Source organism: Hemicordylus capensis, chromosome 5 (genome assembly GCF_027244095.1).
Source record: "Hemicordylus capensis ecotype Gifberg chromosome 5, rHemCap1.1.pri, whole genome shotgun sequence".
NCBI lineage: Eukaryota > Metazoa > Chordata > Lepidosauria > Squamata > Cordylidae > Hemicordylus > Hemicordylus capensis.
The window spans coordinates 88,625,402-88,638,502 of NC_069661.1; the positions used below are offsets into that span (position 1 = coordinate 88,625,402).

General features: G+C 41.8%; 1 protein-coding gene across 7 annotated transcripts in view; it reads right to left on the reverse strand.

Moving 5' to 3' along the window:
- Positions 1–13,101, reverse strand: part of FAT1 (FAT atypical cadherin 1) — a 174,228-nt gene that overhangs the window by 21,295 nt on the left and 139,832 nt on the right. For all 7 annotated transcript variants that reach the window (XR_008308269.1, XM_053254337.1, XM_053254339.1 and 4 more), the window contains 6 exons: positions 11,658–12,047; positions 8,489–8,703; positions 7,977–8,114; positions 5,884–6,027; positions 2,975–3,172; positions 18–819 (listed from right to left, as the gene is read on the reverse strand). Coding sequence is in view for 6 of the 7 variants with exons in the window: in XM_053254337.1 (XP_053110312.1) it covers positions 18–819; positions 2,975–3,172; positions 5,884–6,027; positions 7,977–8,114; positions 8,489–8,703; positions 11,658–12,047 (1,887 nt within the window). In the remaining variant the exon portion in view is untranslated. The remainder of the gene's footprint in view (positions 1–17; positions 820–2,974; positions 3,173–5,883; positions 6,028–7,976; positions 8,115–8,488; positions 8,704–11,657; positions 12,048–13,101) is intronic.

Below are 13,101 nucleotides of genomic sequence, written 5' to 3' on the forward strand. Positions count from 1 at the left end.
ATACATGTTTTCTTTACCTTTGCAAAGACAAACTGCTGTTCTCTGGTGATGTGGTGTGACAAAACTCAACCTGGCTGTGCTGTGGGTTGACATGATGTTTTCATCCACAGTCACTTTTTCTTCACAAAACTTCCATGGACAATCCAGGCCCAAACACAGCTTGTGGAAAATGTTGAGTATCTGTACACCTAAGATCTCTTCAAGGTCAGCCACAGAGGAATTTATCTTGTGAAGCAGGGCTCTGGTTGGATGGTGAGAGCTACCAGACTTCTCAACAAACAGCAGCACATCAAGGTTTGATGGAGGATCAGAAGGTTGCAAACTAATAATCTGTATGTCGTTTCTTCTGACACCCAAGATGTTCCTTAAAGCTCTTTGGAAATTGCGCCAATAGTCACCAATAAATTCCTCTGGGGCAAGGTTGGCAAAACGGATAGCTATGCTGTGGTTCAGTAATTCCTGTGTGATTTGTCTGATATGTACTGGAATGATAGCTGCAGTAGTAAACTTTCCATCTGTAACAGTGACATTCAGGAGGTATTGCCCTACGTCTAGTCTTTTGTGAGCAATTAGCTTGCCACCTGTGCTAGAGACAGAGAACTGTGATTCCACATTGGGATCCAGACTATATGTTAAAGTGTCATAAACGTCTTGATCAGTTGCATGTACTTTCCCAATGACACCACCTGAATATTCTTCCTCAAAGGTTGTGATGAAGATTTCTAAAGGCAGAATTGCTGGAAGGTGAATGCTTTCCTCAATAACTCTAATGTCAACATTAGTCACAGAAGACAACTGAGGTCTTCCATTATCAGTCACCTAGTGGGGAAATGATCAACAAAAAATGAGTTTCTGCCCAATTTCATCAGCTTTTAATTAGAAGCGTTATACTGTCTAGGTACTTACTAGAAAGGTAAAGGTCTAATGATGGCTTTATATATTAGTATACCACTTAGCAGAAGGATTATCAGCGAACAGCAAAAAGCTGTCATTTTAAAATATCAGTGCAATTTATTTCCAGCTTCCGGGTTGCGATCAACAGCACCACAGGCTTGTGTGGAGTTCTGGAACAATTTCCAAGAGCTGTCCTATGGCACAGAGAGTCTGACAAACATACAGGGCACTTTCTGCAGCCATAGCTGAAAATGCAAGAGAGATATTTGCCTGTGTGGATCCACCTCAATGGATTGCAGCCCTGTACCCATTCCAAAATATGGATGGGTTTGGGGGTCTCAGATGTATACATGGAATCTCACTGTTTGCAAGGGTTTCCCTTCATTGCAATGGAGGCCCCAATCAACACACATGTCTTTGTGCATACTGGTTCCTTCCACTGAAGTGCAGTGTGAACCTGCATGTATGCAGGAATCATGTGTGCAACTGGACCTACATCGCAGGACCCAAGTCTCTACAAGAGAGCTGTATCACAGCATGAGTTTTCTTTAAAACTATTAACCTAACTTTAGAACAATGAGATAAAATTGCAATGAAGACAAAATATTATGTGAACTATATGCTATTCAGATGTTTGCAACATTATTATTATTATTTCGATTTCTAAACCTGATTTCTAAATATGAATACAATTTCAGAATAAACATAGATTTTGGAATACATTTTTGTAACCACATCTTTGTTTCTGGATACCTAGAATACCCAATAATTTGGAAAGCTCTGGAGTGCAATTAAAAATATATATCAGCAATGTAGTAGCCAATTTTAAACAGCAGATGGCGCTTGCAGTACCTTTCTCCTTCAAAATTCAAATGATGCTATTTTTTTCTCAGGCCTCATAATGAGTTGAATATGGAACTATTCAACGAATAGATTTCTTGTTACACTTACAAGTTATCCAATTACAATTTCCTAAGCATGTTACTAAGCACTTCATCAAAATCAGCCATCATCTATTTTGGGATCGGAGAGAAATTCTCTAGGAGTGTGAATGAATCAATTTTTGTGATTCGATTCGAGCTTGAATCAAATCGCAAAAACCTCAAATTGATTTGTTGAGAACAGCTGGCTTAGCCAGCTGCTTCGATAAATCAACCTCAAATCACTCAAATTGCCAATTCCAAATGGCAGACCAGCTTTCCCCGGAAAAAAGAACAATTTTGAGGCCCATTTTTCCAGCAAATGGGCCTCAAAATGGCATTCAAATCACCCAAATTTGGTGATTCTCAGTCCCAAATTGGGTCCTCTATTTTGAAGGAGATTCGACTCAGGGTCAAATTTGCAAATAACCTCCAATTTGTTCCGAATCGATTGAGGGTGAATCGCATTGAATACCCCTAGAATTTTCACTACTCTATTCACTTTCACAGAAGAGGAGTTAGGATCTTGTATGAATATGAAGAATATTTACATACTGCTTTTCAACAAAAATTCCCAACGTGGGTTACATCTATATAAACAAATAAAATAAAATAAAATAAATAAAATGGCTCCCTGTCCTCATAGGGCTCACAATCTAAAAAAGAAACATAAGATAAACACCAGTAGCAGCCACTGGAGGGAAGCTGTGCTGGGAATGGATAGGGTCAGTTGCTCTCCCCCTGCTAAATAAAGAGGATCATCATTTTTAAAAAGGTGCAGCTTTGCTCGGTTAGTACAAGTTAGTACAATGTAAAAGTTCATTGCTCCAGTGTAACATCGCTTGTGCACATAGACTGCTCTATGATGAGCATTCTGTGCACAAGTGAGCTGACTATTGATCATCATTAGTATCTTTTATTGATATTAATTGATATTGATATTAATTCATTAATATCTATTTTATTTTGGTATCAGTCCTCAGTCTAGAGTTCTGATGACACAAAACTAGGTTTCATTAATGTAACTCAATGAGGCTACTCCAGACTGGAGTAACTTGCCTGTGTCTCACAAAACCAACACTCTGAATATATATCACCACTCACAAATATCAGAAACACCTGTACCACCACCACCACCACACACATATGGCACTTCATACCTTAATATGAAGAAAATAATGATCCTTCACTTTGCGTTTTAGTTGAATAGCAGTTGTAAGGACTCCTTGCTGGTTAATCTCAAAAGCATTATCTTCATTTCCACTTACAAGAGCGAAAAAGAAAGGCGGTCCATTGTGGGAAGAATCCTTGTCTGTAACTACCAGCTGCTGGATGCTAAACCCAATAGGCTTATTTTCCTATAAAAGCAGAAGATGATGGGGAAGCAGATATTGTAAAAGAAATGATTTGTTTAATCATTAAAACTCTAATTAAGGATGAGTTAAAGCTGGTTTATGTGCTACTGCTCTACACTGAAGCAATTTTAAAGGTCTATACTTGGCGGTTGTTATTCCTTGAAAAGATGTTTAGTGTTCTACCTCGCTAATCGGCAATTTTATTCACACAGTGCAAACTTTTATTTTTTCAGTGCTTGCACAAAGGGCCTACCACACAACAACGGACACCTTTAGAGCAATTAAAAAGGCCATCATGTGGCCAACCTGAACATGAGACTTGGATGTGTTCATATTACTGTCAAAAACTAGAATCAAGACTGTACTGTTCATAAAGTAACATTTTCTCATAAAGGCCACGATTAACAGGGTTGAATATCGGGGGCGGGGTTGCCTTTTCAGAGATGCTACCTTACAAGTCGCAACATGCTCTGGAAACTCCTCTGACTTTAAAATCGCCAACAGTTTTGGTATTTGGCCTGTAATGATTATACATGGGGACATGCTGGGCAGCGGGGGATGAGGAGAATCACACAGACACACACAGGCTCTATGTACTCATTTAAAAGTTCTTATACCAAGCCCACAAAATGCCTTTTGAAATCGAGAGAATTCAAAAAGCAGGTTTTTGGGGGGAATGTCCTGAGTGGGAAATTCTGAAAAATCTGGGCATACATTTGTATGACTTCTGAATAATGACAAATGTCTTTAGGATTAGAGTAAGAATGAAAGAGGGGGGAAAGAAATAAAAGTATCTGTAGTTTTATCAGTAAAATGTCATCATCCTTCTTTCCTATAATATTCTTCAAATGGCTAGGTTTAATTTAATCTCATTGAGAACTGTGATCTGTCTCCTAATTAACTTGGTGAATGATGTATAGTTCCTAGTATATGATTAGGAAAAAAGGGAATATATAGTGCTATCAAGTCATTTCTAAGTGAATTTTTCTTTTAAAAAAACAATATGTTCTATAAATAAGATTCTGTTTGTTAATAAATGTAGTTCTGACTATTTATAATATAGGGAAAACGCTGTGTGTCAATACAAAAGCTTAAAATATATCCTTAACACAAAATGTTGGCATAATTTTGATGGGAAACTGAGTTTTTCTTGAACGAGAACTGAAGTCTCCTAGGCACAGAAATTGTGTTTGGGCTGGTTATTTGCTGGATGCTACTAGTACAACCAGGAAGGGACTGTGCAGAAACAGAGGAAATCAAGTATTTTTGAAGGTAGCAAACTAATGAATCTATCTGAGATTTCTAGAATGGAAAAATTACCAGTTTCTGGTAAATCTCAGATTCAATGGGAAGAACTTGTGTGAGAGAGGCTGTAATAGGCATACAGACTTACAAAAGAGGAAAACAGAGATGGATTATTCATCTCATAGTTTTAAAGTTACTCTTTGCTGTGATTGATTTGAAATGGTCACTGCTGAAGCAGGGTGTAGGATGAGATGGGTTACTGAGCTGACCAATTAGGACAGTCCTTCTGTGCAAAAAGGACTGATAGCCAAAAGATCCAGGATTACTTCCTGTCTGCGTCACAACCTTCTTGTGAAGTAAATCTCTTAATCTCTCTGTCATTCCACTTCCCATCTGGTTGAAGAAGGACAAAGCTTACTGTCTACTACCCTCTGTTCTTTGTCTGGCTCACACATTCATGCTGTAACCCTATTATGTCCAAGGCCATCAACTCTGTGTCACACAATTAGAACCAACCTTGAATGAAATCTGTAGTTCTGTTACCAATTTTCGCTATGGTGAAATCAACATTTCAGATGTTCTGCATATAATTCAACACTTTACCACCTTTAAGGTAGAATACTAAGCAATGAATAGTGTTCTGTAAAATGTTATAATGCAAGCAGAACAAACTAGAACCTAAACAAAGGATTTCTGCTTCTATGTTCAGTTCCACTGTATTACTAAACAAAGAAGCATACACAAATCTGGCACATTATAGAGTTTTTCAACTCCTCCTTTTCCCATCCTTCATCACAGCATATTTAGTATGTACTGTACGTGTATTTAAAATGACACATTTGCCAACTTCTCTCTGTGACGTCAGCTCACGGAATGTTGCAATCTCCTTTTCCCAGTGGATTTAAATGCTATTCTCATTTGAATTATGGGAATTCAAGGGCTTATTCTAAAACTTAGCCTTCAGGTGAAGCTATACAAACCTACTTCTTGGCATGCCAGTTTAGATCTGTAGGTATAACACATAGCTTTTAAGAAGCTACCCTGATAACAGTGATACTGAAGGGCAAAATAGAATTTAATTTTACATTAAAAACATGTATCTGTGCCATACACATTTTGATTGCAGGACAATAAATCCAGCAAAAGGACAATTGGTAACTTTTACACTGCTTACTGCTCATCACCATTTTCCTGTGAACCAGTATCAGTGATTTGCTGACCCTAATACAGCTTATTCAATTAGACTCTACTGATGGATCCATTGTGAAAACACAGATTGAAATAAAAAATACTAACATTTTTGTATGCCCCTTGGCAACTACAACTGCACTCATAATGTTTCACTGAAAACTGATTCAAACATTTACTGAATGATAGAAGACACCTCCAGAACCTTGCCACTTGTTATAGTGGTTCATTAGTAATTTTAACTGTATTTATATCCTGCTACAGTGTGATATATACATTACCTGGATGATAATACTATAGTTTCCCTTTGAGAAGACGGGTGGGTTGTCATTTATATCAGACACATCAATATTGACTGCAGTTGTGTTGAGTCTTGGTGGGTTCCCATTATCTGATGCCTGAACTGTCAGAGTATAACCTGAGATCTAAAGAGTAAAACATACATACAAACATTAAGAAGAAAAATAGGTAGCATTCTTTTGAAATAAGAAAACAAACAGTATTAGAGCACACATATTCTCTGGCTGTTGCATAAAAACATTTTGAATGTAACATTTGTACAAGAAAGTGTCTAAAGACTGCATAGATTTGGTGGTTTTGAACATATGCTGTTCAGACTGATCATTGGCCTATTAAAACAACAAACATACATTTTAGTAGGGCTGTAAAAATCTTTGAAGGCCTATATAGCCTGCTCCAGAGGACCAAAGGGCTCCAGACAAAGCAAAGCATGATTTCCTCCCAAGAGATCCAAACTGAACTTGGAACTCCTCTGAAGTGCGGAGGAGTCCCACACCCCACCCAGTAGGACTTCACAACCTTAACAGTCCTATACCTTAGACAACACTCCACTATTTTAACACTGTTGTCTTCTCATGTCGGCCCAGCTCAGATTATTTAGATAAATGTAAGATAAATTATGCAAGAAAGAAAATTTTTTAATTATACATTTTAATGACAATTATTTTTATTTATTTATTTTTACACTTATATCCTGCTCTTCCTCCAAGGAGCTCAGTGGTGTACATTTATTCTCACAACAACCCTGTGAGGTAGGTTAGCCTGAGAGATACATGACTGGCCTAGAGTCACCCAGTGAGTTTCATGGTTGAATGGGGATTCGAACCCGGGTCTTCCTGGTCCTAGTCCAACACTCTAACCACTATGTTATGCTGGCTCTCACTATGCTATGCTATACTGGCTCTTATAAGGTTGAACTAAACGTTGACCTTCATATATTTTATTAATATTTTTCATATATGCTTTTAATATTGGTAAAAAATTTATTTTGAAATATGGGATGTCTATATTGAGATACTGTATTTCTGACAAAGGTGAAATTATTTACTATATGGATGTTAAAAATTGCATTCTCTATTTTGTTTCTGTATTTTAAAATTATGAAACAAGAGGTTTAGGGGAAAATATGACAACACAAATCTGATACTCTATGGTTTGGAGACTTGGGATTGTGCTGGAGGCTTGCATGATCCTTCCTCTCCTATTACATGTAGGCTCCCCTCCACTTCCTGGTTTGTTCTCACCGTGATTTGTGATGACATTCTGAATTGGTAAACTATGGTTAAAACATTGCCTCCAAACTTTGATTTGAAATCATGGTCTGAAGTGGAATAAGGGACGGTGTATTTTGGAGACCCCCGAGTCTCTTCCGCTAACAGTTGTGCAACACTGTGGAGAAGCACAAACCACTTAGAGACACATGTTATCCTAACCTACAGTAGTGCAGGGCTGCACAACTTTAGCCCTCCTGCTGCTGTTGGACTACAACTCCCAACATGCCTGACTACTGTGGCTGGGGATAATGGGAGTTGTAGCTCAACAACAGCTAGAGGGCCTGCACTAGTGCAACACTAGTCTGGATCCTGCTCTGTGTGTTTCTTAAAGTCCATTTATACATTTATGAAATTATAACCCAGCAACCTAGGTTCAGAAAATTATGGTCACCTCAAGGAACACAGCACACAACTTGGAGCATAATATATGGCTAACAATTAATCAGTATAAAAAACATCTGTTTACCAGCTACAAAGAGCTCTTTAGTGTCAATGCAATGGATCACAAGCAGGGAGAAGGAAAAGGATTCTAGCCTTTCTCCTCGATATGCTAAACATGAGCAGGAAGATATATACAAGTACATTACAAGCTGTCCATTTTAGTAATTCCTCACACATTTCTTCAGAGGTGGTATACTCAGGTGTGTATAGCGAGGTATACTGAGGTTGTATGCTGGTGTGTATAGCTTTAAGTTTGTATGATTCCTAAGAGTTCATTCTTCTGAGTTTTACAGTTTATATGGCAGTACTGCTTGGAAGATTAGGTCCTACATCTTGCATCCCAGAATGTAAGAACTTACCTTTTCTCTGTCAAGAAGTTTAGCCACTTTTATTTCACCCAAGGTAGGGTCAATTGTAAACGGGTTCCCTTGGTTGCCATCTATTATTGAGTAGCGAATATGGTTGTTTGAAGGCCCATCAGCATCAGCTGCCATAACCTAGAGGACATTCAGTTCTCATTTGAAACAGGCCAAATGACATTTGTGTACTTTCAATAAACTCAGCTTTGGAGCTAGCATACCTGTACTACAGTCTTACCAGGGTAAACATTCCAATATTTAGAAGACATTAATCTCAACTAAACCAGTTACCACTAGTTGCCTTTCATTTCTCTGCAAATGTATTCATAATATACGGTGGATAATTGTCACTAAAGAATTTCCAACATTTCATTGTTTTTGTACCTTCACCTTTAAATTAAAAACAAATTCCTCTGATTTCAGCCCTTAAACATAATTGCGATTCTTCTAAAACAAAAAATATAACTACCATGTAAGAATAAGGTAGGGAAGCAAGGGACTGAAGTACATACTGTAATAACTGCTTGTTCAACCTCAGCATCTTCACTGATCACTGCTGTATAAGTTTCTTGACTGAATACTGGAGTGTTGTCATTGATATCTGTTACATTTATATTTACTGTTACAACATCACTCAGGGATGGTGTTCCTCCATCTGTGGCTTCCACTGTCAAATAATATTCTGGGGAGCTTTCATAATCAAGGCTTCCAATAATAAAAATAGCACCTATAAAAGAAAAATTAAATGTCACTTTTCTAGTAAGGTAAATGTGTGTACCATGACGATTGGCACTTTCAAGTTACTCAGTATTATTTCAGGGCCAGTGATTCTCCTGATACTTCCAGATTTTATTTTATTTTTAATCGTACTACGCTATTGCATTTCCCCCATGTTTTTATGCATGCAAAACCACCAAAGTTTTTGCATATAAAAATGGAGCCATACTTGTAAAGCTAGGTTCATTTTTATATATTTCCAAAGAATTAATATATTTTAGCATGAAAACCCCCTCATCTAGTTGAATTTCACATCCTTGGAGCTGGAAGGTTGAGTGTATTGTGTCTTAGTAACAATTAAAATTGCTTTTGCCCACTACCAAAACACGCAACTCCTTTACAAAAACGTCACAGACGCAAAACAAACTGGATTCATTCCAAAGAGAGATAGTTGTACCAGTGAAATTAATAGGACTGGAGTTATGAGTTTATTCCTTTTTTTTTTTTTTTGCTATGTACACTTCTTTGAGGAGTTTTTGTCGAAAAGCATAACAGCACAGGCTTTTCTGAACCTCTCGGGCCACTGCGGGAGTCTAAAGTGAGCCCCGCAGCTTTGTGGAATAGAGGTGTTCTGCTGAGATTTAAAACTGCACAATTGCAGTTCTGCAGTGCTACGTCCACCCCTCTCGCTCGCTCTGCCCGTCCCCCCGGCGCGCCCCTCTCGCTCACTCTGCCCGACCCCCCCAGCGCGCCCCTCTCGCTCGCTCTGCCCGTCCCCCCGGCGCGCCCCTCTCACTCGCTCCATCTCCCCCTCCCCGCGTGCCCCTCTCGCTCGCTCCGTCTCCCCCTCCCCGCGCGCCCCTCTCGCTCGCTCCGTCTCCCCCTCCCCGCGCCCCTCTCGCTCGCTCCGTCTCCCCCTCCCCGCGCGCCCCTTTCGCTCGCTCCGTCTCCCCCTCCCCGCGCCTCTCTCGCTCGCTCCGTCTCCCCCTGCCCGCACCTCTCTTGCTCACTCCGTCTCCCCCTCCCCGCGCGCCTCTCTCGCTCGCTCCGTCTCCCCCTCCCCGCGCGCCTCTCTCGCTCGCTCCGTCTCCCCCTCCCCGCGCGCCTCTCTCAGTCTCCCCCTTCCTGCGCGCCTCTCTTGCTCTCTCTCCCCTCCCCTCTCTCACTCGCTCTGTCTCCCCATCCCCCGCACCTCTCGCTCGCTCTGTCTCCCCCCGCGCCTCTCTTGCTTGACCTGTCTCTCCCCCCGCACCTCTCTCGCTCTGTCTCTCTCCCCCCGCGCCTCTCTCGCTCGCTTTGTCTCTCCTCCCTGCGTGCCTCTCTCGCTCACTCTGTCTCCCCCCCACCTGCCTCTCTCACTCGCTAGAGTCTGCGGCCACCACCGGTTGCCAGGCCAGGCTCGCCAGCGTGGGCCAGCCAATTCTCCTTCGCCTGGTGTGCCAGCCAATCAGCTGGGATGCCGGGACTCATTTTCCCCAGGCACACCTAGGAGAAATATATATATAGATTGCACTGCCACAAATATTGCATTGCCATTTATGGAGCATCTGTGCGCTCTTTGGAGCTGGATTCCCCCCCTCCCTCCTGCCCTCCCGCACTCCCCCTCCCTGCACTGAGTTCTTTACCTCTGCTGCCACAGGCCTTACCGCGTGGCGGGTGGCTGCAAAGGGCCCCACCGCTGCCACTCCTCCTCCCAGGCGGCAAACAGAGAAGTTTCGCCGCCCGGTTCCCTCCCGCCCTGGCCTCCCACGGGCGCCTTGCCTCCATGGGCAAGCTGGGCCCCACGCCGCCTGGCCTCCGTGGCCCACCGCCTGGCTTCCACGGGCAAGCCTGGCCTCCGCGGGCGGGCGGGCGGGCGGGGCCCGCCACCTGGCAGGCCCGCCACTGGGCCAAGTACTGGCTCTGCGGCCCACCACTTGCCTCCGCAGTACACTCCCCCCAAGCCTTCAGCCCCAGTCCGCTCTCCCCCCAAGCCTTCTGCCCCAGTCCGCTCTCCCCCCAAGCCTTCTGCCCCAGTCCGCTCTCCCCCCAAGCCTTCTGCCCCGTCCGCTCTCCCCCCAAGCCTTCTGCCCCAGTCCGTTCTCCCCCCAAGCCTTCTGCCCCAGCTTGCTCCCTCCTCCATTTTCCCTCTTTCTCTCTCATTTTCTCTCTCTCATTCGTGCTTCCGCCCCCCCCCCACTTTCTAGGCTGCTTGTGTTTTCCCCGCTGGCCGTTGCCGCCACCTCTTTGGGCAGCCAAGCGTTCAGCCGGCTCCTTTCTGCATGGCCCTCCCTCTAGTGAGCGTCTTCCGAAGCAGCCAGCCGTTTCTGTGTCTCTGCCCAGCCAGGCTCTGCTGCTTTCTCTCCCCACAGCTTCCCCCCTCCCCCACCCCAGTCTGTTCAGTTCCTTTCCTTCTTTTCCTTTCCTCCCTAAGCGGCCACTTCCCTACATGGCCAACCGTTGCCCAGCCAATCTGCTGGGTTGCCGGGACGCATCCCCACAGAGGCACGTCTACGAGAATTAATATAATAGACGTTTAATTTATCCTCGTTTCATGTAAGTTGTGTGTGTGAATAGACTCTTATACATGGTATATATACTACCCAGTATATGTTTTTGTTCTCTGGTCCGTGTATCCTCTATTCTTTCATTCTGCCTTCCTCTGAGTCAGAGCACTGGTCCATCTTGCTTAGTATGGTCTACTCTGCCCGTAGGGTCAGCCTACCTGGAGATGCTCGGGATTCAGCTGGGGCCTTCTGCATGCCTTCTACCACTGAGCTACTTGCCCTGCCCTCCTTACATGAGCAATAACCATTTACCCAAGGATTTCAATACCTTAATTATTTTGCCCATATTCTTTCAATAAATAAAAAACTATATGTAAGTTTATTAAGCCAATTCATTTCTTAAGACATTGTCAAGACTCATTTTTGTGTGTTGAGGAAGATCTAAATTTAGGATGCTAGATCTATTTTATATGGTTACCTGTTTTCGAATCAATGCTGAATTTTCCATGTTCATTTCCACTGATGATAGAATAACTGATTTCAGCATTGGCTTCAATGTCCCGGCTAGCAGCATAGACCTGAAGAACCTCCATTCCAATCACTGTGTCTTCTGAGACAGTTGTGCTGTATTCTTTATACTCAAAGACAGGTGGATTATCATTTATATCCAGAACAGAAACCACAAGAGTACCAGCAGAAGATAGTCTTCTAGGGGAACCTTGATCTTCCGCTTTCACTGTCAAAGTATATACTGCCTGTAACTCCCGATCCAAAGGCTTTTCTAACCGAACAATCCCAGAGAATTCATCAATAGAAAACTGACCATTTGCAGAGTTTACCAGGGAATAGTGAATCTTCCGATTTAGCCCTATGATAATGAAAACACATCAGAAGATGATTTGGTATTCACAAACATATTTCTTCAACAACCATTATGAACAGCTATCCACATAGACTATATCTATATCTATGGAATATTAGACATCAAATATTACTGCATAGGTTTTGCCAGGCTCAGAAGTGATTTCACACAGTACACACACACAACCCTATCTCTCCAGGATATGCTTTTTCAGAAGTGCAAAATGTCTGCATGTCTGCAGAATCCAGGCCCACAACTCAGGTTACATCATATGTCATCACCTACAGTCACGGGACTAATTTGGGTAACTATTTGCCCTTATGGCCTCTTATGATATAGCCCCAAAGGCCATAGGTAAAATTTTCCATTTTACCTCTCCAAAGCTTGGATCCCTGTTTAATATGCTGAAGCCCCAAAAGCAAACTTTTACTCAGAAAGACTACAACACTGCATACAAAATAAAAGAAGGATAATACAGCAAACATCTGTGCCACAGAAGATCAGGTACAGGGAGTTTTAACATCCTCTGAAGTATAAATATGGGGCCATAATGTATAAAATGGCAAGGCACATTTTCCCCCTAAGAATCAGTCATGAAAATGAGCAGGAAATACCTTATTTTGCAAGAACTGCATGTTAATAAAACAGAATCACCTGAGCCATCTATTTTTATTTTAGAAGAAAACTTATCTTCTTTATAAGTAACTTATAGCATAGATTTTTCCTTGAAACATATGTGCTAGTAATTTAGCCTGAATTCCTTATATCTCACATGACAGTCCTTGAAGAAATTGTCAGCTTTTATAAGGTGCCCTAGGACTTTTTGTAAGGGCACAGGATAGACATATTTTAAATAATTAAATAATTCTGAAGACTTCAAGCTTATATCAATGACAGTTGCATTACAGAATAATTAGGCTAATATATTTCTTACTAGGCACAATGAACTCAGCTGCATCAACGTGGCTATTCTCACATTTGCATGTCTTAGAGAATGTATCTCAAATGGTTCTATGTTCTGAAGAAATTGTTATTTACCCAGCAACTTGGTTGGGTTGTG